This window comes from Pleurodeles waltl, chromosome 3_1, assembly GCF_031143425.1.
Source record: "Pleurodeles waltl isolate 20211129_DDA chromosome 3_1, aPleWal1.hap1.20221129, whole genome shotgun sequence".
Lineage (NCBI taxonomy): Eukaryota > Metazoa > Chordata > Amphibia > Caudata > Salamandridae > Pleurodeles > Pleurodeles waltl.
Window position 1 is genome coordinate 22,962,093 of NC_090440.1, and position 25,279 is coordinate 22,987,371.

A 25,279-nucleotide genomic window follows, 5' to 3' on the forward strand; every position below is an offset into this window, starting at 1 on the left:
AGGTTTAGAAGAAGGAGTGATGCATGGAGGCCTAACAGCCATATAGCCTTCCATGCACAGCTTCACAAAGCGATACTGTGTAGACCTTTAAGCAAGCAAGCAAGGAGATGCATGTGGGTCAAAGGGTACTAAAACAAGGGAAGCGAATACTGCTACAACATCAGTGGAAAACATGTGAATGCAGAAACGTTTCACAAAACAAAGTGGTTACTTACCTGTAGGAATAGTTTTGCAGCTTGATGCATGTTTTTGGGATTGAAGTGACCCTCCCCGCAGTGAGGTGAATTTGCAAAGGAGAAAAATAACGTTTATAAGAAACCAAATGTATAAGGAAGTCGTCATGGAGAAAATTTGAATCTGAAGATGACCACAATGAGGGGTTTCCGGGGCATACATCTGACATCGTTCAAGGATGGACATGACACCAAATAGTCAACGACTAAATGGTGCCCGCAGAAAAAAAAAAAAATAAAGTAAAACAAGCATTTGCAATGCAATTCGTCTCGCATTTGCTTGAATTAGTGCTTTTGACATTGTAAATGCATAACTGGACTTTCCTTGCCACATAAATCAGTCAACCGTGCTGCATAATTTTGTCCTCTTTACCACATAATTCTAGTGGCCCTGCATATAAATAAAGCACTTCCATTTACCTTCTTCAGCATGTCGCAATACAGTGCTTGCGTGCTACGTAGGCTCAACCTAAAAGAAATGGCAGTAAGCGAGAAAGGACATAGAAATGGCATGGGAGGACTATTTGGGAGTTCTGAGCAAGTGGGAGAAAGCATGCAGAGGCACACATCACAACATCCACTGCATGTATATAAACAGGCCCGTGAGTAGACGGAAGAAGTGGAATCGACGTGCACTCACAAAGTGGATATAGGCAGACATCGCACACAAACAGAACAAAACAGGAGCACTGACAGAAGGCCAAGCACAGGTAGTCAGGTACACATCAACACGCAGATGAGTAGGCATGCTGACACACAAGCAAATAGTTGACAAAGATACACCGACAGACAGCAGGCACTAAAACTGATACACAGACGGAATCACATGCAAACCACAGTCCACACCAGAGGCAGTTACACTCAGACAGAAAGACAATCACACACGCAGATATACACATGAGCACCTAGAAACACGACTTGTGCACACGCCATAACAAGCCAACCCCGTCAGACATGCCTTCAAAAATATACCAAGAAATTAAATGGTACATGCAGCCAGACAGGAAGTGATAAATGGACAAACAAGATAAACAGGCCTGCAAACACAACTTGTTCACACGTAGACAACAAATTCCTGCACACACTATGGCCCTCATTACAACTTTGGCGGGCGGCAACCGCCGCCTGCCAAGTTGTAACCGCCGCGCGGCCGCCAATGCGGCCACACTTTCACAGTGGCCATCACAACATCCCTGCTGGGCCGCAACACGGGAGCCAGCTCCAAATGGAGCCGGCGGTGTTGCGACGGGTGCAGTTGCACACGTCGCGCTTTTCACTGTCTGCCATGCAGACAGTGAAAAGCTCCATGGGGCTGTGCCAGGGGGCCCTGCGACTCCCCTTTCCGCCAGCCTTTTCATGGCGGTTAAACCCGCCGAGACCACTGTGGTGGAAAACCGCCGGTCCCGGCGATGCGACCGCGGCGGTCGTAATACACAGGATTGCACCGCCAGCCTGTTGGCGGTGCAACTGACGAAACAGCCCTGGCGGTCTTTGACCACCAGGGTTGTAATGAGGGCCTATATACACAAATTATTGTGCACATAAAAAAAAAAAAAGACAAATACGTATCCTGACACACAAAGGGCAACACACACATGGCCAAGCACAACCATGGGCTCAGAGAGAAATAGTGAATGACAGACAGCGACAGAAACTGACACAGAGATACACAGTCGAACAGGCTGGCAAAACACTGTAACAGGCCGGCCCACAGACACGTAAACTGACAGATACACAGTCAAGCAAACAAAGATGGGCACAGAGACATGCCAACAAACGGACACAAAAATATTAAATCATGCACGCACAATCCACAAACTGGCACCTAGACACACATTTAGACATTCACACAAATACACATGGGCAGGAACATATAGACACTGCTGCAGAGACACATAGAGAGACATACACAAAGATTGACATATGGATGGACAGAGACGTGGGCACAGCCATGAGGACACACACTCATGCCATCAAAAGGAAAGTCCCAGGGCACACACGCAGAAACTCAAATGGACCAGGATGGATATCCACAGTGAAAAACAAATAGCACATTTAGGCATGCACACATGATGTTACCAGTCTATACTTACAGAGACGTGAGCCCCGCAGGAAAGCGAAGCATGCTTAGATGTGTACTGAGTTATGTTATGCTAGTTGACGCCATGCAGTTGGCGATGCCGGGTATGTCTGGTAGAGCAGAGCCCATAATGCATCAGTGTGCAGGTAGTGGTCTTCGGTACAGCCTGTCAAGCATAACCCATGCTACATTTCTGTGTAGTATGAGATAGCGGTGCTTACCGCGGCTGGTCGGGCAGAACGCGTGCTAAAGCAGAGTCGAGTCTCTGGCCCTGTGCTGACTGTGGCCTTTATGGCTCAGTCCATACTGCACCCATCTGGGGCCATGGATGGAAGGGCTCATGTAGCAGTTGTTCGACCTAAACCATACTGCACTAGTTTAGTGCCCGTGATGGACTTTGCGGCCGTTCAGGCTTAGCCTACACTACACTAATGTGGAGCATATGGTGCAAGAATTGGCTGCAGCCCCTTGGGCAGTAACGCGGGGTGTACGGTGCTGGATCCGACTGCAACAGGATAGGCCGGCAAAGACTATCATGAGTAAATATGGGTCTGGCACTGTGATACCAGTGCTGGGTGTAGCAGATCGGTCCCTGCCCACATGGCATCAGCGTAGAGACCTAGCCTGTCAGGCACAGCCCAGCATGCGCCAGTGTGGGGTCTGTGGTGTGTCCCACTCCCGAGCAAAACCTGCATGAGAATCGCGTATGCCATCTTAAATTTGGGCAGTAGACATTAAAAATTGTAACAGTAGTGATTTTCTTTGCACATCAGAGGCACGCAAGGAAATCAGTGTAAATAGTTGTGGTCACGATTGTCTTTGCGTGGCAGGGGGGCAGAAACAGGCACCCTCAGAAAACAGCCTCTAATATTTAACCTACGTCTTTGAATGCACAACACATGTAACGAGAGAAGAACATGGTTTACAGCCCTGTTTACTGAAACAGAGTGGAACAACTGAAAACATCCAGCGCTGTGGTCAGATGCTCTTAGACTAAGCAAAAAGTAGTCCTTAAACAGATGCTACAGTGGCACAAGTGGAGGGTACAAGCACTGAGGCAATACTCCAGGGGAGTGTACAACTGACGAAAAGGAGGGACAAAGAGGAAGGATTGACCACTAGCAAGCAAGGTGTTTTAAGGACACTGAAATAAACCAATAAAAAAGCAGAGAGTCCACAAAGAAGCATTTGCTAATATATATACAAGAGAAAGTACATACAGGAAGTCTTGAATTCTCGACCTAAAAAAAGAGAGGAGAGAGAAAGGGCTGAAGGAGACTATGCTGGGCCCAACCACTAGGTGGCACAATAATGCACAGCACGTGAATCCAGAAAATTTTTCATTCTGTAGAAATTTCCTTGAAATCATAAGCGTTTAATAGTCCTGCACATGTGGCGATTCTGGAGCACATTTTCCCAAGTCACATTATATGTAACACACTTGCCTTAGTGTGAGAAGGCCATGGACATGTGACATGAATGCATAATGTAGTAGCCAAAAAAGTATATTTTGCAAATTCAGTTCATTTACTTTAATTTTACTTTAAAGCTGGGAAAATACATAGTCTTCAAATGTCACTAGAAAGTAAAAGGGGGGACTTTGTAAAACCATCCTTCACAAGCCCTTTTTATTTTGTTTCGAAGTGAATGAAAGGGAAGGGCGGAGCAACAGAGCTCTATGGGCTGCCGCTATATTAGAATGGAATAGGAGACTGTGCTTTTAAGAGCACCTAGACCTCCCTCCTGCCCTGTGGGTGCCAGTTACCTCAGTTCTGTTTTCCAGGATCTTGGAGCACCGAGCTCCACCTTGTTAATGATTTTGTCCTTACAGAAACGTTCAGAGCCATTTAAAAATTGCTTTACTCAATGTACATGAGTATTTTTCTGTGTTTTCCAACTCTAACGTCTCGTATTTTTGAGACATCCCACCAAGGTTTTGTTTGGAGGTCTTTATTAGCGTTCATTACAGGTCTCATTGACCTTGCTATGGAGCGGTTTTTGGCTGCAGCCTCTGCAAGGCAGCTCCATTTGCAAGAGAGATACAGGCTGCCAGGCCAGGATCTCTTGTTCCACCACATATATCCTTCTCCTGATTCAGTCATTGTGTCAGCTGCTCACAAACCTAAACCCTTCATCACCAGGACCGCCGACAAATAATGTACAAAGTTGAGTTTGGTGGGAAGGAAGATATGTGGCATATCTGCCACCAATATGAAATCAGCAAGCATCACTGCCCTCTTAGGGTGGTATCACTGGTCACTCCAGGATAAACTCCAACGGTTCATAGCCGACCTTCAAAGGGACAGAAAGGAGGACTTTAAAGAAACCCTAAACACAGGTATGGTGGTGTCTAATAAAGTAATCAACACATTTACATCTGTCAGAGCCATGGACACCTTACGGCCTTTCCTTAGTCATGTTCCAGGCTAAGACTCACAGGCCTCAAACCTGACACAGGATTTTTCTTTTTCAGCAAATACTTTGTGTCACAGTGCCCATGGTGAGATTCACGAATAAAGACTGAATTAGACACCGTGAGCAGTCTATTTGCAGAAAAGCGAGGAATATAAAGAACATTCCTATAGACCTTACACCCGACTAGATTACGTTCAGAAGGTTCAAACCCCTCAACGTTAACATCACCACCAGAGGCATCATCAGAGTTGCCAATCTGGAGGCAGGGGAGGTCACAAGCAATCTGCCTCAACCACTAAACCTGCCACTGGTGGCAAGCAATGCGCCCACTGTGGTAAAAGGAAGCACATTGTCTTACCTGGAAAAGGAAATCCTTAACCAGCAGCAAAGGGGTTCTGGAAATTGCACAGAATGAATACTGCCTCAGATTCAAATATCCTCCACCTGCAGTTTCTCCAAAGAAGTCCTTCCGTTTACATTGGGAACAACTTCAGCCAGAAGTCCCCATCCTCTTGTCAAAGCAGGCTGTAGAAAGAGAATTTATACCCAATATTTTCTTGTGCAGCGACAAGTGCCAAATACCGAATTTAGATCCCAAGATGGCAAACAAGTGGATTCAGAAAGAAAAATTGAGGATGTTGGGTCTGCATCAGACTTACATCCAACACCATCAGGTTGATTGTCTGTGCTCTGTAAACTTTCAAGATGTTTATTTTCAAAAACTAATAGACAAAAAGAATAAAAATAATCCTGAGGTTATTATTTGAAAGCCACCATTACCAGACAAGTGGCATCCCTTTCTACCTGAAGCATGCACCCAGGACTGTTTCAGGATGCTTGGGGGTTGTTGCAGTGCATCTCAGGATGTTGATGATTTTAGTCTCCCCCTAAGTAGACGATTGGGTGTTCAAGGCTTCGAAATGTCAGCAAGGATGGAATCATTACTAGATTGCAGTTGTTACCCTCAATCGATTTGGGCTGGCATGCCAAGCACGAAAAGCCATTTCCTTCCCAAACCAATTCCTTCTCTACCAGAGGGCAGTTTTGGATACTGTAAACACAAGTATTACCTTCAGAAGACCGATGATTATCTATTCTTCAGAAAATAGCCCATCTAACAGCAAGGCAAATGATGTCTGTTCTAGGTTCATGTCCGCCTGCATCTTTATGGTGCCAAATGTACATCTGAATGAGACCTCCGCAAAAATGTCTACAGGATTGTTGGGACTTGTTAAATCTAACAAGAAACACAGACCAGTCGCTCAGTTGGTGGTCTGTTGGTGGTGTGCTTTCCAAAGAATCTTCTTAGGGGAATGAGCTTCCATCAAGCTCTCCCAGTGCAGACCACAGTAATGGGGACATCCCTATCAGGTTGAGGTGCTCACATGGATCATCTTCGGATTTAAGGTACTTGGGGCCAGATGTAGCAAAGGTTTTTACCCATTCTGTGTCTATGTGAAAAAGTGTTCGTACATATGGCCCTTGATCTCTGAAGAGACACACATAACCACATTCTCTTATGCAGAAATCTCAGAAATACAGGTGCTCATCTTCCAGGTATCCAGAATGTTCAAGCAGGCTCTTTGAGGAGAACCATCCAGGAGAACCATGATCACGTTTTGCAAGAGGTTTGCGTTTGGACTTTCCCTCCAATAAACCTGTTTGCAAACAAAAGCAACAAGCAGTGCACAAACTCTGCCTCGAGGATTTACCAGCCAGGCACATTAGGGAATGCCCTATAGAGCTTGTTTCTTCATGTCTTTCCTCCCCTTTCCTCTATTACCAACTGTGATCAACAAGCTGACTTAATTAAAGGCCAGGTTCTTATTGCTCCGGAGTGGCCTTGCCAGTGGTGGTTCATGGATCTCTTCCACACAGGAAGCTGCCGTGCACACCTGACTATTTGCAGTTAAGACTGCTCCCACACCTTCAGTCCTCGCGCTTGGCAGCGTGGCTCCTCAATTCACAATATTTCCTCGTAAATCTTCCTCGGGAGTGCATGAATGTGTTGAAGGAAGCCAGAAGACCATCTGCAAGAGCTTCCTTTAAGTGGGAGTGATCCTGCGACTGGTGTGCCCAGAACAATTTGCACCTGCCAAGAAGAGCCTTTGTTTCTCTATCGACCTCAGTTGTCCAAGGCAAAGCTGCAGATTTCTTCTGTTAAAATTCATCTTGCAGCAATCGCTGCTTACAGGCAATATCCCTTACATTTTTTTTTTTTTTTTTTTTAATAAGAAAAACTGTGTAAGGCATTAAAGTTTTGTCCCCGATCCGGAGGCCACCTCCCCCATGGCAATTAAGTATTGTCCTCATGGCCATTCCCTTTGAGCTTATATCTAAGGCTTCCTTGCAACAACTTTCCGGGAAAACTTATTTCCTGGTCGCTAATACCTCTGCTTGCAGAGTTGCTTAAATACAGGCTCTGTGTTCCCATGAACCTAATGCAGTTTTCATAATAATAGGGCAGTAATGACATCTCACCTGACATTCCTCCCTAAGGTGGTTTTGGATGTTAATAGCAATCACATCATTAGTTTGCCTACATTTTTTCAGAATCCCTCATCTCTGGCAGAGAGGTTTCTCCGCACAACTGATGAGAAGAGTTTTAATGTTTTATCTAGAATTGAAGTCAACAAAGATGTTTGCAACTACAGTCCATTACGGATTGCGTCTGCCGTGTCGTAACAAACTCCATCTTGATGGTCAGTCTGTTGCTGGTGCTGTGCTATCAAAAATCTAACAAACCTTTATCTGGTAGACCAACAGCCCACTCAATCAGAGGTAAAGCAACTACTCCTGCATTTCTGAAAAAGGTTCCACTTTGTGAGATCTGCACATCTTTACAAGACACTGTTGTCTTGATTCAGATTCCAGAGCTGATGCTCTGTAGGGCAAACCAAACCTCTTTGCTTATGTCTGTTCCTTTTAGCTCTTGCATCGCGTCTTATGGGATGAGCTTGCCAACCTTGTGGCCCCTCTGGGATTTTCTGCGAACAGATTCAGGCACTCTTAAAGGGTCTCCAGTGGTGCAGGCTTATCAGTGGTGATGCTTGCAGACATCCGTGTTCCAGGCAATGTGTGGTTTGGCAACGCAGGAAAGCAGGGGAAACGCAGGGTGGCAGAGCAGAAGAAACGTACATGGCAGAGGGGCACAGTTTATCCAACAAGTTGAGTCTTTTCTTCGCCCCTGTGATAGACACAAAGGTCAAAAGGTCACAGAAGCCCATAAGTATGTATATGAACATAAATGTAAACTTCGCACTTGTATAGCGCACTACTCACCCGTTAGGGTCTCAAGGCGCTGTACGCATACCGCTGTGGAACCCCTCCTGGCTTTTCCCTGTGAGGCAATTTTAGGGTGGCAGTGTTGTAAATGAACAGTGCTTTCACCACTCATTCATCAGGACAGTTTCCAGTGCTTCTCAGACATTGAAGATACTTACTGAGCCATTTCAATATGAAAATGATCTTGAAATTTATTTATGGTGAAAAGGAGCCTTACAATTCTTCCATGTGAATCCTTTTCCAGATTCACATGCTGTGCACTATTCCAATCTAGATGTTGGGTCCTGAATTTCCCCAGTTTCCTTTTTTTCCTTTTTGTTCCTCTCCCTTTCGGCGTCAGCGAGTAGGTGAATGTAATGCACCTGTGACATCAGTTGTAAGCCCACAGGGCCCCAGTGTGTGATAGTCATCTTCATGTTCTGTGTTTTTTCCACTATTGGATTTGGAAGCACTTCAAGGCAGTGAAAAACACTGGAAAAAAGAGAAAATCCTAAAACAGTGAAAAACTAAGGAAAGCAGAAGCCACTGGAAAACAGGAAACATATTTTTTCACTTGGGTTTGGACCATGTTTGTTGAAGTATATTTCATTGAGATGTGGGAGCTTTCCCTGCCCCGAGTCGTCCTCCAAAATTAAAAAGTAAGGAAAACACTCCTTTTCGGTTCTGTTCCCGCTGTCTTTACAAGTTGGCTCCTTACAGACTTAGTTTGCAGTTTCTGCTGCCCAAGGGCCATAAGTCTGAGGTGATCCCTCCCAGAACCCTACAAGTCGGGGAGAAAACTGTCGGGGGCACATTATGTCATGATGCAGAGCTAACAAGCATACTTCAAGGACCAGGTACCTATTTGCAACAGCACCCGCTTGAAGACAGACTCCTTCAAGAGTCCTATGCCATCACAATACCTATGCACAGCAGATGAGTCCAGAAATGACTTAAGCTGCAGATGAACAGGTTACATACCTGTAACAGTGGTTGTGTAACATGAAAACATTTATGGATTCAAATGACACCCACACAGGGGCACCCATGACGGGGTATGTTCGGACAGAAAGCAGTCAAAATAGTAAATTGTATCTAAATAACTCTGACGTAAAGGGAACAAAATCTGAGGATGACGACCATGTCCATCTGACGTCATATGAGGATGGCACTATCCTCCTACTTGAGTGATGCCCAAATTTGGGGGGAAAAAACTATTCTGAACCCGACCACTGGATGACTGGATGGCGGAGTAATACACAGCCTGTGACTCCAGAAAAGTCTTCAACCTCTAAACTGTTGTTACGAGTACGCAACCTTTTACTTAGAGAGTTCCACCTTTTGACCCGTTGCATGTTTGTCTTCAAGGAGTTTGTAAGGAAATGCCTCCTTGGCATGGTTGCCCCCTGACTTTTTGCCTTTGCTGATGCTATGTTTACAATTGAAAGTGTGCTGAGGCCTGCTAACCAGGCCCCAGCACCAGTGTTCTTTCCCTAACCTGTACTTTTGTATCCACAATTGGCAGACCCTGGCATCCAGATAAGTCCCTTGTAACTGGTACTTCTAGTACCAAGGGCCCTGATGCCAAGGAAGGTCTCTAAGGGCTGCAGCATGTCTTATGCCACCCTGGAGACCTCTCACTCAGCACAGACACCCTGCTTGCCAGCTTGTGTGTGCTAGTGAGAACAAAACGAGTAAGTCGACATGGCACTCCCCTCAGGGTGCCATGCCAGCCTCTCACTGCCTATGCAAGTATAGGTCAGTCACCCCTCTAGCAGGCCTTACAGCCCTAAGGCAGGGTGCACTATACCATAGGTGAGGGTACCAGTGCATGAGCATGGTACCCCTACAGTGTCTAAACAAAACCTTAGACATTGTAAGTGCAGGGTAGCCATAAGAGTATATGGTCTGGGAGTTTGTCAAACACGAACTCCACAGCACCATAATGGCTACACTGAAAACTGGGAAGTTTGGTATCAAACTTCTCAGCACAATAAATGCACACTGATGCCAGTGTACATTTTATTGCAAAATACACCCCAGAGGGCACCTTAGAGGTGCCCCCTGAAACTTAACCGACTGTCTGTGTAGGCTGACTAGTTCCAGCAGCCTGCCACACTAGAGACATGTTGCTGGCCCCATGGGGAGAGTGCCTTTGTCACTCTGAGGCCAGTAACAAAGCCTGCACTGGGTGGAGATGCTAACACCTCCCCCAGGCAGGAGCTGTGACACCTGGCGGTGAGCCTCAAAGGCTCACCCCTTTGTCACAGCCCAGCAGGGCACTACAGCTTAGTGGAGTTGCCCGCCCCCTCCGGCCACGGCCCCCACTTTTGGCGGCAAGGCTGGAGGGAACAAAGAAAGCAACAAGGAGGAGTCACTGGCCAGTCAGGACAGCCCCTAAGGTGTCCTGAGCTGAGGTGACTCTAACTTTTAGAAATCCTCCATCTTGCAGATGGAGGATTCCCCCAATAGGGTTAGGATTGTGACCCCCTCCCCTTGGGAGGAGGCACAAAGAGGGTGTACCCACCCTCAGGGCTAGTAGCCATTGGCTACTAACCCCCCAGACCTAAACACGCCCTTAAATTTAGTATTTAAGGGCTACCCTGAACCCTAGAAAATTAGATTCCTGCAACAACAAGAAGAAGGACTGCCCAGCTGAAAACCCCTGCAGAGGAAGACCAGAAGACAACAACTGCCTTGGCTCCAGAAACTCACCGGCCTGTCTCCTGCCTTCCAAAGAACTCTGCTCCAGCGACGCCTTCCAAAGGGACCAGCGACCTCTGAATCCTCTGAGGACTGCCCTGCTTCGACGACGACAAGAAACTCCCGAGGACAGCGGACCTGCTCCAAAAAGACTGCAACTTTGTTTCAAGAAGCAGCTTTAAAGAACCCTGCAACTCCCCTTCAAGAAGCGTGAGACTTGCAACACTGCACCCGGCGACCCCGACTCGGCTGGTGGAGAACCAACACCTCAGGGAGGACCCCCGGACTACTCTACGACTGTGAGTACCAAAACCTGTCCCCCCTGAGCCCCCACAGCGCCGCCTGCAGAGGGAATCCCGAGGCTTCCCCTGACCGCGACTCTCTGAAACCTAAGTCCCGACGCCTGGAAAAGACCCTGCACCCGCAGCCCCCAGGACCTGAAGGACCGGACTTTCACTGCAGAAGTGACCCCCAGGAGTCCCTCTCCCTTGCCCAAGTGGAGGTTTCCCCGAGGAAGCCCCCCCTTGCCTGCCTGCAGCGCTGAAGAGATCCCTTGATCTCTCATTGACTAACATTGCGAACCCGACGCTTGTTCTAACACTGCACCCGGCTGCCCCCGCGCCGCTGAGGGTGAAATTTCTGTGTGGGCTTGTGTCCCCCCCGGTGCCCTACAAAACCCCCCTGGTCTGCCCTCCGAAGACGCGGGTACTTACCTGCAAGCAGACCGGAACCGGGGCACCCCCTTCTCTCCATTCTAGCCTATGCGTTTTGGGCACCACTTTGAACTCTGCACCTGACCGGCCCTGAGCTGCTGGTGTGGTGACTTTGGGGTTGCTCTGAACCCCCAACGGTGGGCTACCTTGGACCAAGAACTGAACCCTGTAAGTGTCTTACTTACCTGGTAAAACTAACAAAAACTTACCTCCCCCAGGAACTGTGAAAATTGCACTAAGTGTCCACTTTTGAAATAGCTATTTGTGAATAACTTGAAAAGTATACATGCAATTGAAATGATTCAAAGTTCCTAATGTACTTACCTGCAATACCTTTCAAACAAGATATTACATGTTAAATTTGAACCTGTGGTTCTTAAAATAAACTAAGAAAATATATTTTTCTATAACAAAACCTATTGGCTGGATTTGTCTCTGAGTGTGTGTACCTCATTTATTGTCTATGTGTATGTACAACAAATGCTTAACACTACTCCTTGGATAAGCCTACTGCTCGACCACACTACCACAAAATAGAGCATTAGTATTATCTCTTTTTACCACTATTTTATCTCTAAGGGGAACCCTTGGACTCTGTGCATGCTATTCCTTACTTTGAAATAGCACATACAGAGCCAACTTCCTACATTGGTGGATCAGCGGTGGGGTACAAGACTTTGCATTTGCTGGACTACTCAGCCAATACCTGATCACACGACAAATTCCAAAATTGTCATTAGAAATTGATTTTTGCAATTTGAAAAGTTTTCTAAATTCTTAAAAGACCTGCTAGGGCCTTGTGTTAGATCCTGTTTAGCATTTCTTTTAGAGTTTAAAAGTTTGTAAAAGTTTGAATTAGATTCTAGAACCAGTTTTAGATTCTTAAGAAGTATTCCAACTTTTAGAAGCAAAATGTCTAGCACAGATGTGACTGTGGTGGAACTCGACACCACACCTTACCTCCATCTACAGATGAGAGAGCTAAGGTCACTCTGTAAACTAAAGAAAATAGCAATGGGCCCCAAACCTACCAAAGTACAGCTCCAGGAGCTTTTGGCAGAGTTTGAAAAGGCCAACCCCTCTGAGGATGGCAACTCAGAGGATGAAGATAGTGACTTGGAGGGAAATTCCCCCCCTCCAGTCCTACTTAGGGAGAGCAGGGCTTCTCAAGCCCTGACTCCACAAATAATAGTCAGAGATGCTGGTTCCCTCACAGGAGGGACCAACAACTCTGAAATCACTGAGGATAACTCCAGTGAAGAGGACATCCAGTTAGCCAGGATGGCCAAAAGATTGGCTTTGGAAAGACAGATCCTAGCCATAGAGAGGGAAAGACAAGAGATGGGCCTAGGACCCATCAATGGTGGCAGCAACATAAATAGGGTCAGAGATTCTCCTGACATGTTGAAAATCCCTAAAGGGATTGTAACTAAATATGAAGATGGTGATGACATCACCAAATGGTTCACAGCTTTTGAGAGGGCTTGTGTAACCAGAAAAGTGAACAGATCTCACTGGGGTGCTCTCCTTTGGGAAATGTTCACAGGAAAGTGTAGGGATAGACTCCTCACACTCTCTGGAAAAGATGCAGAATCTTATGACCTCATGAAGGGTACCCTGATTGAGGGCTTTGGATTCTCCACTGAGGAGTATAGGATTAGATTCAGGGGGGCTCAAAAATCCTCGAGCCAGACCTGGGTTGACTTTGTAGACTACTCAGTAAAAACACTAGATGGTTGGATTCAAGGCAGTGGTGTAAGTAATTATGATGGGCTGTACAATTTATTTGTGAAAGAACACCTGTTAAGTAATTGTTTCAATGATAAACTGCATCAGCATCTGGTAGACCTAGGACCAATTTCTCCCCAAGAATTGGGAAAGAAGGCGGACCATTGGGTCAAGACTAGGGTGTCCAAAACTTCCACAGGGGGTGACCAAAAGAAAGGGGTCACAAAACCTCCCCAGGGGAAAGGTGGTGAGACAGCCAAAACTAAAAATAGTAAAGAGTCTTCTACAGGCCCCCAAAAACCTGCACAGGAGGGTGGGCCCAGAGCCTCTTCACAAAACAATCCTGGGTACAAGGGTAAAAACTTTGATCCCAAAAAGGCCTGGTGTCGAAACTGTAGTCAGTCTGGACACCAAACTGGAGACAAGGCCTGTCCCAAGAAAAGTTCCATTCCAAACTCCAATCCAGGTAACACTGGAATGGCTAGTCTCCAAGTGGGATCAACAGTGTGCCCAGAGCAAATCAGGGTCCACACTGAAGCTACTCTAGTCTCTGAGGGTGGGGTGGATTTAGCCACACTAGCTGCCTGGCCGCCTAACATGCAAAAATACAGGCAGCAGCTCTTTATTAATGGGACAAGTGTAGAGGGCCTGAGGGATACAGGTGCCAGTGTCACCATGGTGACAGAGAAACTGGTTTCCCCTGGCCAATACCTGACTGGAAAAACTTATACAGTCACCAATGCTGACAATCAAACTAAAGCACATCCCATGGCAATGGTAACTTTAGAATGGGGAGGGGTCAATGGCCTGAAACAGGTGGTGGTCTCCTCAAACATCCCAGTAGACTGTCTGCTTGGAAATGACCTGGAGTCCTCAGCATGGGCTGAGGTAGAACTAAAAACCCATGCAGCCATGCTGGGTATCCCTGAACTGGTGTGTGTAAAAACAAGAGCACAATGCAAGGCACAGGGTGAAAAAGTAGAGCTGGAGTCTGGAAAAATGGCCCAGCCTACCAAGAGAAAAGGAAAGTCAGTTGGGAAACCAACTGCAACACAGTCAGAAAAAGGGAACCTCTCTTCTCAGGAAGAAGTTCTGCCCTCTGAGGGAACTGAGCCTTTGGAGCTTGAACCTTATCAGGTTGAGCTCTTGGGCCCAGGGGGACCCTCAAGGGAGGAGCTGTGTAAGGGACAAGAAACCTGTCCCTCTCTTGAAGGCCTTAGGCAGCAAGCTGCTGAAGAGTCCAAGGGCAAGAAAAATGGAACACATAGGGTCTATTGGGAAGATGGACTCCTGTACACTGAGGCCAAAGACCCCAAACCTGGTACCACTAGGAGAGTGGTAGTGCCTCAGTCGTTCAGAGAGTTTATTCTGACCTTAGCCCATGATATTCCCCTTGCTGGGCATTTGGGACAAACCAAGACGTGGGAGAGGTTAGTCAACCACTTCTACTGGCCCAATATGTCCCAGAAGGTTAAGGAGTTTTGCCTCTCCTGCCCCACCTGTCAATCCAGTGGTAAGACAGGTGGGCACCCAAAGGCCCCCCTCATTCCACTTCCAGTGGTGGGGGTCCCCTTTGAAAGAGTGGGTGTGGACATAGTTGGTCCACTGGAACCTCCCACAGCCTCAGGAAATATGTACATCCTAGTAGTAGTGGATCATGCTACTAGGTATCCTGAAGCTATTCCCCTTAGGTCGACTACTGCCCCTGCAGTAGCCAAGGCCCTCATTGGTATCTTTACCAGAGTGGGTTTCCCTAAGGAGGTGGTGTCTGACAGAGGTACCAACTTCATGTCAGCATACCTAAAACACATGTGGAATGAGTGTGGAGTGACTTACAAATTCACTACACCATACCATCCACAAACTAATGGCTTAGTTGAGAGATTCAACAAGACATTAAAAGGCATGATCATGGGGCTCCCAGAAAAACTCAAAAGGAGATGGGATGTCCTCTTGCCATGTCTGCTTTTTGCTTACAGAGAGGTGCCACAGAAGGGAGTAGGATTCTCACCCTTTGAACTTCTGTTTGGTCACCCTGTAAGGGGACCACTTGCTCTTGTTAAAGAAGGCTGGGAGAGACCTCTTCATGAGCCTAAACAAGACATAGTGGACTATGTACTTGGCCTTCGCTCTAGAATGGCAGAGTACATGGAAAAGGCAACCAAAAACCTTGAGGCCAGCCAACAGCTCCAGAAGTTTTGGTATGACCAAAAGGCTGCACTGGTTGAGTTCCAACCAGGGCAGAAAGTCTGGGTTCTGGAGCCTGTGGCTCCCAGGGCACTCCAGGACAAATGGAGTGGCCCTTACCCAGTGCTAGAAAGGAAGAGTCAGGTCACCTACCTGGTGGACCTGGGCACAAGCAGGAGCCCCAAGAGGGTGATCCATGTGAACCGCCTTAAGCTCTTCCACGACAGGGCTGATGTAAATCTGTTGATGGTAACAGATGAGGATCAGGAGGCAGAGAGTGAACCTCTCCCTGATCTTCTATCATCAGACCCAAAAGATGGCTCAGTAGATGGAGTGATCTACTCAGACACCCTCTCTGGCCAACAGCAAGCTGATTGTAGGAGAGTCCTACAACAGTTTCCTGAACTCTTCTCCTTAACCCCTGGTCAGACACACCTGTGTACCCATGATGTGGACACAGGAGACAGCATGCCTGTCAAAAACAAAATCTTTAGACAGTCTGACCATGTTAAGGAAAGCATCAAGGTGGAAGTCCACAAGATGCTGGAATTGGGAGTAATTGAGCGCTCTGACAGCCCCTGGGCTAGCCCAGTGGTCTTAGTCCCCAAACCTCACACCAAAGATGGAAAGAAAGAGATGAGGTTTTGTGTGGACTACAGAGGGCTCAATTCTGTCACCAAGACAGATGCTCATCCAATTCCAAGAGCTGATGAGCTCATTGATAAATTAGGTGCTGCCAAATTCTTAAGTACCTTTGACTTGACAGCAGGGTACTGGCAAATAAAAATGGCACCTGGAGCAAAAGAGAAAACAGCATTCTCCACACCTGATGGGCATTACCAGTTTACTGTTATGCCCTTTGGTTTAAAGAATGCCCCTGCCACCTTCCAAAGGTTGGTGAATCAAGTCCTTGCTGGCTTGGAGTCCTTTAGCACAGCTTATCTTGATGATATTGCTGTCTTTAGCTCCACCTGGCAGGATCACCTGGTCCACCTGAAGAAGGTTTTGAAGGCTCTGCAAACTGCAGGCCTCTCTATCAAGGCATCCAAATGCCAGATAGGGCAGGGAACTGTGGTTTACTTGGGCCACCTTGTAGGTGGAGGCCAAGTTCAGCCACTCCAACCCAAGATCCAGACTATTCTGGACTGGGTAGCTCCAAAAACCCAGACTCAAGTCAGGGCATTCCTTGGCTTGACTGGGTACTACAGGAGGTTTGTGAAGGGATATGGATCCATTGTGACAGCCCTCACTGAACTCACCTCCAAGAAAATGCCCAAGAAAGTGAACTGGACTGTAGAATGCCAACAGGCCTTTGGCACCCTGAAACAAGCAATGTGCTCAGCACCAGTTCTAAAAGCTCCAGATTATTCTAAGCAGTTCATTGTGCAGACAGATGCCTCTGAACATGGGATAGGGGCAGTTTTGTCCCAAACAAATGATGATGGCCTTGACCAGCCTGTTGCTTTCATTAGCAGGAGGTTACTCCCCAGGGAGCAGCGTTGGAGTGCCATTGAGAGGGAGGCCTTTGCTGTGGTTTGGTCCCTGAAGAAGCTGAGACCATACCTCTTTGGGACTCACTTCCTAGTTCAAACTGACCACAGACCTCTCAAATGGCTGATGCAAATGAAAGGTGAAAATCCTACAGAGTTCCACCTAAGATGATCCGAAAGATTAATTTCCAAGACCATCCGGAGGAGACCTGGCTCTGTAGTCACTTGACAGTGACCTAAACTCTTCATGGCCATTGGTTATTAATAAAGACCAAAGGTTTCTTTCCCTTGGCACAAACCTGCCCAGAGCCAAGCAGTGAGTTTGATTTTACCCCTCTTTCTAAAGTGACACTTATCCATCATTGTGAAGCAGGTAATTTGGTGTATTGCCAGAAGGCTTGCTGAATGTGGACCATATTGTCTTGAGAGTTCAGGATAAGCTATAAAGCAGTTCTTTGAGTAATGTGGGTTCCTTTATGGATGTAGTCCCAGAACATCTTCAAGGTGATTCCTCCATGGTTACGGGACCTGGAGCTGGGCAAGGATGTTTGGTGCCTCAAACACATCTCTGTATGTTCATTTTTTTAAGAGTGTACTGTTTTTCGTGTGGGGCAGGCCTCTCTCCAGATAGCTTCAGACAGCTTTACAACGAAATAATTTTTTTGTTTTTTGTTTTTTAGAAGAATATGTTGCATTTCAGCAAGCTGCAAATAGAACTGTACAGTGGGATGGTTTGTACTGATTGGTTTGTACTGATTGGGGTGCGTAGGATGACAAACAAATCTGCGATGGGGATAAAAGTGGCTAAAGGTCTAAGCATCTCAAGACCAAGGTTATGTAATGCTCTATACATATAACATAGGGTCTTGAATTGAATTCTCTTGGCAATAGGGAGCCAGTGTAATGAGGAAATTCCATTACGTATAGACTGAGGTTTTGGGATTTTTAAGAGCATTCATACCCTCTGAAGTCTATCCATAACATATTTCGGTGACCCTATGTAAGGAAATGGCTCCCTGTTGCAATTACCACCCACTTTTTGCCTGATACTGATGCTGACTTGACTGAGAAGTGTGCTGGGACCCTGCTAACCAGGCCCCAGCACCAGTGTTCTTTCACCTAAAATGTACCATTGTCTCCACAATTGGCACAGCCCTGGCACCCAGGTATGTCCCTTGTAACTGGTACCCCTGGTACCAAGGTCCCTGATGCCAGGGAAGGTCTCTAAGGGCTGCAGCATGTCTTATGCCACCCTAGGGACCCCTCACTCAGCACAGACACACTGCTTGCCAGCTTGTACGTGCTGGTGGGGAGAAAATGACTAAGTCGACATGGCACTCCCCTCAGGGTGCCATGCCAACCTCACACTGCATATGGCATAGGTAAGTCACCCCTCTAACAAGCCTTACAGCCCTAAGACAGGGTGCACTATACCGCAGGTGAGGGCATAGGTGCATGAGCACTATGCCCCAACAGTGTCTAAGCAAAACCTTAGACATTGTAAGTGCAGGGTAGCCATAAGAGTATATGGTCTGGGAGTCTGTCAAAAACGAACTCCACAGCTCCATAATGGCTACACTGAATACTGGGAAGTTTGGTATCAAACTTCTCAGAATAATAAACCCACACTGATGCCAGTGTTGGATTTATAAAAAAAAATGCACACAGAGGGCATCTTAGAGATGCCCCCTGTATTTTACCCAATTGTTCAGTGCAGGACTGACTGGTCTGTGCCAGCCTGCTGCTGAGAGACGAGTTTCTGACCCCATGTGGTGAGGGCCTTTGTGCTCTCTGAGGACAGAAACAAAAGCCTGCTCTGGGTGGAGGTGCTTCACACCTCCCCCCTGCAGGAACTGTAACACCTAGCAGTGAGCCTCAAAGGCTCAGGCTTCGTGTTACAATGCCCCAGGGCACTCCAGCTAGTGGAGATGCCCGCCCCCTGGACCCAGACCCCACTTTTGGCGGCAAGTCCAGGAGAGATAATGAGAAAAACAAGGAGGAGTCACCCACCAGTCAGGACAGCCCCTAAGGTGTCCTGAGCTGAGGTGACCCCTGCCTTTAGAAATCTTCCATCTTGATTTTGGAGGATTCCCCCAATAGGAATAGGGATGTGCCCCCCTCCCCTCGGGGAGGAGGCACAAAGAGGGTGTAGCCACCCTCAAGGACAGTAGCCATTGGATACTGCCCTCCCAGACCTAAACACCCCCCTAAATTCAGTATTTAGGGGCTCCCCAGAACCTAGGAAACTAGATTCCTGCAACCTAAGACGAAGAAGGACTGCTGAGCTGAAAAACCTACAGAGAAGACGGAGACACCAACTACTTTGGCCCCAGCTCTACCGGCCTGTCTCCCCACTTCAAGAGAACTGCAACAGCGACGCGTTCCACAGGGTCCAGCGACCTCTGACGCCTCAGAGGACTACCCTGCATCTAAAAGGACCAAGATCTCCCGAGGACAGCGGCCCTGTTCCACAAAGACTGCAACTTTGCAACAAAGAAGCAACTTTTGAAAACAACACGTTTCCCGCCGGAAGCGTGAGACTTTGCACTCTGCACCCGACGCCCCCGGCTCGACTTGTGGAGAACCAACACTACAGGGAGGACTCCCCGGCAACTGCGAGCCCGTGAGTAGCCAGAGTTGACCCCCCTGAGCCCCCACAGCGACGCCTGCAGAGGGAATCCAGAGGCTCTCCCTGACCGCGACTGCCTGCTTCTAAGAACCCGACGCCTGGTAAGGACACTGCACCCGCAGCCCCCAGGACCTGAAGGATCCGACCACCAGGTGGCTCTCTCCCTTGCCCAGGTGGTGGCTACCCCGAGGAGCCCCCCCCACCCCCCCCCCCCTCGCCTGCCTGCTTCGCTGAAGAGACCCCTGGGTCTCCCATTGAACTACATTGCAAACCCGACGCCTGTTGGCACACTGCACCCGGCCGCCCCCGTGCCGCTGAGGGTGTACTTTTTGTGCTGACTTGTGTCCCCCCCGGTGCCCTACAAAACCCCCTGGTCTGCCCTCCGAAGACGCGGGTACTTACCTGCTGGCAGACTGGAACCGGGGCACCCCCTTCTCCATTGAAGCCTATGCGTTTTGGGCACCACTTTGACCTCTGCACCTGACCGGCCCTGAGCTGCTGGTGTGGTAACTTTGGGGTTGCTCTGAACCCCCACGGTGGGCTACCTTGGACCCAACTTTGAACCCTGTAGGTGGTTTACTTACCTGCAAAACTAACAAACACTTACCTCCCCCAGGAACTGTTGAAAATTGCACTGTGTCTAGTTTTAAAATAGCTTATTGCCATTTGTGTGAAAACTGTAAATGCTATTTTGCTAATTCAAAGTTCCTAAAGTTCCTAAGTGAAATCCCTTTCATTTAAAGTATTTTTTGTAAATCTTGAACCTGTGGTTCTTAAAATAAACTAAGAAAATATATTTTTCTATACAAAAACCTATTGGCCTGGAATTGTCTTTGAGTGTGTGTTCCTCATTTATTGCCTGTGTGTGTACAACAAATGCTTAACACTACCCTCTGATAAGCCTACTGCTCGACCACACTACCACAAAATAGAGCATTAGAATGATCTCTTTTTGCCACTATCTTACCTCTAAGGGGAACCCTTGGACTCTGTGCATGCTATTTCTTACTTTGAAATAGTACATACAGAGCCAACTTCCTACACCCTACAAATAAGGCATTACCATAGTCAATTCGGGACCCTATCAGGGCCTGAATGATCAATCTTTTTGCGGCAAAAGGCAAAATTGCCAGTACCTTCCTAAGAGTCCTGAGAAGAGCAAAGGAAATTCCAGCTATTCTGTTGGCATATTGGGACATTGATAGAAGGGGATCCAGCCAAACCCCCAAACTTCTTACAAGATCTTTAGGCGGCGGGAGAGTGCCCACCCCTTCTATTATTGTTGAGGCTGGTGATAAATTTTTTGAGGGCCCAAAAAACATCATCTCCGTTTTTCCGTCCTTCAGCTTCAATTTACTCTCCGTCATCCAGGCAGCAACTGCTTGTAAGCAAGGTCCAAGTGCTGTCCCAAGATCCGGTTGCTTGGTAGAGAAGGAGACAATGAGTTGTGTATCGTCTGCGTAGAATACAAGTTTTAGACCAAACGCTTGGAGCTAGAACAGAGGCCATTGGGCCATGGCCTGCTTGACGAGTCTGCTCTCGGCTGTCTTCTGATAGCATGCAAACTTGGTTTGTCTCTCTTCTCACTGTGTCCCCCTGTAATGGACTGTGCATTGGGGGCCATTACGTGCTCATATTCTTCATGGAGTGCAGAATCTGTGCTCAGTGATGTTCCAGAGTTTCCTCTGCCTGATTTTGCACCACTTTCAGGAGTCCTGCTTTAAGAGGCCACGTGTGTCATGATTAGTTGTTATGATGTGTATTGCACGCACTTTGTCTGCATTGTAGGCAGGGGTCCAGGGCCTGTGAGGAAAGGAGCCCAGGCACCTCATGTGGGCAGTGGGTGATGGTGACTTCTTGGCCTGGCTTTTGCCTCTTCCTCGCTTATAGCAGCACCCCACCAGAAGGCACACAGCGTTTTCTTGCAGCAGATACCACAACCTGTGAGTCAATCAGCAGCTTGCGATGTTGTACATCCCTGTGTAAGTGCGAAGCTTGCCTTGGGGAGCACCTCTGCTATGAGCAGTGGACTGTGGCCTTCCTGTGTACTGAGGCTGATATGCGATTTGACATTAGACGAGCTCTTCATCCTTAAAGACACATGCAGTCAGGATGTTCACACTGGTTGTAAGCCTGCCTTCTCTATAAACACTAGTCATCCGTGCACTGTTGATGCTGTTATTGAACTTGGAGCTTTGTTACCATGGTCCGGAAGCAGAGAAAGTCCTTCCTGTTTCTAAATCTGCCCCATCATGGGTTGGTTTGTGAGTAGAAGCCTTCCATCCTCGGCTGTCAGCAGGAAGGCCCTGATTACCTTTGGCCTCTTGAGTTACCTATACCCGGGGATATCAGCAACTCCGGGGCGACTACAAGTGGTAATTGGGTATTCAGAGTCTGATTCCCCTGTTAATTCTTCATGTCTTTGCAAATTTTAACAGAGATTTCTTCTGCTTTCAGCAGATCTGCAGTGTTTCTGTAGCCCTCCTAATTCTTGGGGTACCACCCCATTGGAATTAAGAGCCCATTTGTTACGAGAGACCAAGAGTTGGGGGAGTTTCTCAATGTTGGTGCTTAGTGGTTCTCACCCCTCACCAGAGACCAGTTCAGAGTGTGATTGAAATGTCCTCAGCCTGCTTTTAGCCAGTGATGCTTTATATGTTTACAGAATGATGCTGTCACTGAGAAGCTGTATCTACAAGGAGGCAAAGTTCAACCATAACTGTGCCCAGTGCCTCGAAGAACAGCTAGTGCTGGCAGGTTGATGAGCTGAGGCCTGTCTCATCTGAAGGGCCTTGCTCTGTTTCAGCATTACAAAACAATCATATGTTTGTGCTCACTCCCTCCTTACTCAGTACTAGTGTTTTCAATAACAGGTTGTTATGGTTGTGATATAGAATGTTCAAAGCGCTTCACTTGTGAACTTATTTCTTTCTTTCAGACCATTAAATCTCCTGTGGAATCCACAGAAAAGCATTTGGAGAATAGCACGACGGTTCAACCTGCTCCCAAGCCAAAACGGGAAGAAAACCCTCAGGTACCTCAGTAGATCCAGCTGGCCCCCCCTTGCTGTTGTGTGAAACCCGAGGAATGTTTTGGTTTATGTTCAGGAATGTGTGTATTGGTGCTTGTCGCGTCTGTTCCCGTGGGATCGCACTGGGTGTATTTCAGATCCCAATGGGGCTCATTAGATGTGTAATCCTCATTCTCAGTGGAAGGTTGGCACAACAAAGGCTATCTATATTCTAACTTTTAATGTTACTAAATCATGTATTATCTGATTTTGATGTAATCCATAAGGCTGTCAGTTGACGAAAGAACAGCAATTTTGATATTAGTGCAACTGTTTAATTGAATTGTGTCCATGAATTAAACTGTAAATCCAGTCCCAATAATTTTGTTGGTGGTAGATGTAGGTTTTTGTTATGTAAACCCTTTTCTGGACTCACTTGCTGTGCATTATTCTGCCTTCTAGTGTTTGGGGTCGGAAAGTCTTTTTTCCCCTCTTTGGCATCGACCAGTAGGTGGGTCTACCACTCCCCTGTGACGTCAGGTGAACCCTAGAAGCGTCTGTGCCCCTCGTCATTTTCCACCATTACGTATGGAAACATGGACAACAATTCCGTGTCAAGAGCGTTGAAAGTGTTGAGGAAAGCACTGAAGGCCAGAAAAGTAATGAAAGAACACTATTGTCTTACTAAATAACAACCACACAAATCTCTAAAAAAAAAAACACAGGTTACTCTGTTTGGCTCCGACCACGTGGTCGGAAGATGGGTGCTAGCGGGGTGGGGTGGCTTGTGAGAACCCTCGCAGACTTAGAGGGAATGGAAAACGCCCCTTTAGATTTTGCTCCAAATGCCACCACCAGGTTGTGCACAAAGACAGGCAAGTTGTGCAGTTTGTTCTTACCTAACTACCACCAAACGGAAGGGTGTAGATGGTGTGCCATGTTTAGTTTAGTTTAGGAAATGTATAGAGCGCATGGCTACCAGAAGGCCTCCTAGTGCTAAAGGATAGGTCAGAGCCCAGAGCAAGACCAGTAAAAGAGTCTTTAATGAGAATAGGAAAGTCTTCAATGTTTTGCGAAAAGGTAATTCTAGGTGTTCTTGTCGGAGCTCTAGGGGGAGGGAGTTCCAGAGATGTGCAGCTTAGACAATGAAGGAGTTACCTCCCCATGTGGTTCTCTTAAAACGAGGGGAGTGCACTAACAGGGCAGCAGAGGACCTCAGTGGTCTTGCCGGAACATAAAATGCAATACTTTGCCTGAGGAATTTGGGGCCCTTGTTATAAAGGGCTTTATGAGTCATACATAGGGTCTTAAAGTTGATCCGCTGCTTTATAGGGAGCCAGTGGAGAGAAGCTAAAGCAGGTTTGGCCGATGTATATCTAGATGTATTTTTAAGTAGACGAGCGGCTTCATTTTGCACTACCTGTAGTCTCCTTGTGACGTAGCCAGGGAAACTAAGAAAGAGGGAATTACCATAATCCAGCCGTGACAGTATCAAAGCCTGGATAAGAAGTCTTCTGGCGAGAAAGGGCAGGAGTGTGAGAATTATCCTCAAGGTTCTTAAGAGGCCAAAGCAGGATGAGGTTATCTTTTTGGATTGATAATCCATCGTAAGACGAGGGTCGAGCCAAAAACAGAGGCTCTTTATATGGTCTTTGGGAGGTGGAAGAATTTTAAGATCCTCTGGAAGTAATGTAGGAGAGTTAGATAAGGCAGAATTGCCTAAAATCATTACTTCCGATTTCCCGCCATTGAGCTTGAGTTTAGATTCCGTCATCCATCTGGCTGTATCCGCCATAAGGATGAGAGGTTCGATTGAGAAGTGTTTTCGGCATGTGAGAGTGATACTACTAGCTGAGTGTCATCAGCATATGAGACCAGAGAAAGATCATAGGGTTCCACCACTTTGGCTAGAGAGGCAAGATAATCATTAAAAAGGGTAGGAGTCAGCGAGGAGCCCTGAGGGACGCCACAGGTGAGGGAACAGGTGTTAGAAATGAACGATCGAGGACTTGGAACGTTCTGTCTTTCAATAATGAAGAGAGCCAACTCAGTACTGTGCCTTCAATTCCCATAGCAGAGAGTCTTTGAAGGAGAAGGTTGTGGTCCACAGTGTTGAATGCTGCACTTAGGTCTAACAAAATAATGGCTGCATGTCCCCCCACGGTCTAAAAGTTGGCGGGCGTAAGGCTGATTCTGTACTGTGCTGGGGTCTAAAATCCCATTTGAGAGGGATGCAGAAGTTCATGTACTTCTAGGAAACAAGTTAGCTGGTTAATAACTTGCTTTTCCATTATCTTAGACAGAATAGGGAGAATAGCAATAGGTCTATAATTGCTAAGTTGCATGGGGTCAAGTTTAGGCTTTTTCAGTAAAGGTTTGACAACAGCATGTTTCAAAGACTGAGGTAAGAATCCAGAATGTTCCTTCCCTGACCCTTAAGGTAGGCAAAAGTGGGTGTGTTACACCATGGCACATTCAGGAGTCTCCGCAGTTACTTATGGTGGTAGGACTCTCCAACAATGAAGAAATGGTGGAAGGCAGAGAGATCAGGGATCGGATGTCGAAGAATTAAGTCACAGTCCTGAGGAGAGGATTAAGGCAGGGGCACACACGAGGGTAGAAACACTAAAAGCCCCCAGGTCTCCCAGGCCCCCAAAAGACCCAAAACGAAGAACACTGTTGTGGGCATGCCATGTAAACCTGGCTAAACACCAAAAGGCAGTCTCGACCATGTGAAGCAGGAAAGGAGAGGAGAGTCAACATTGAATAAGTGATGCTTGATGTTGAAAATAAGACACCGGCTCAACGTCGAAATGATGGCACTGCT

The 25,279-nt window shown here is 47.1% G+C and overlaps 1 protein-coding gene across 5 annotated transcripts in view; it reads left to right on the forward strand.

Moving 5' to 3' along the window:
* The window catches only part of PHF21A (PHD finger protein 21A), a 399,375-nt gene that overhangs the window by 258,830 nt on the left and 115,266 nt on the right, over nucleotides 1-25,279 (forward strand). For all 5 annotated transcript variants that reach the window (XM_069221736.1, XM_069221738.1, XM_069221733.1 and 2 more), the window contains one exon: nucleotides 22,381-22,476. In XM_069221736.1, the coding sequence (XP_069077837.1) occupies nucleotides 22,381-22,476 (96 nt within the window). The remainder of the gene's footprint in view (nucleotides 1-22,380; nucleotides 22,477-25,279) is intronic.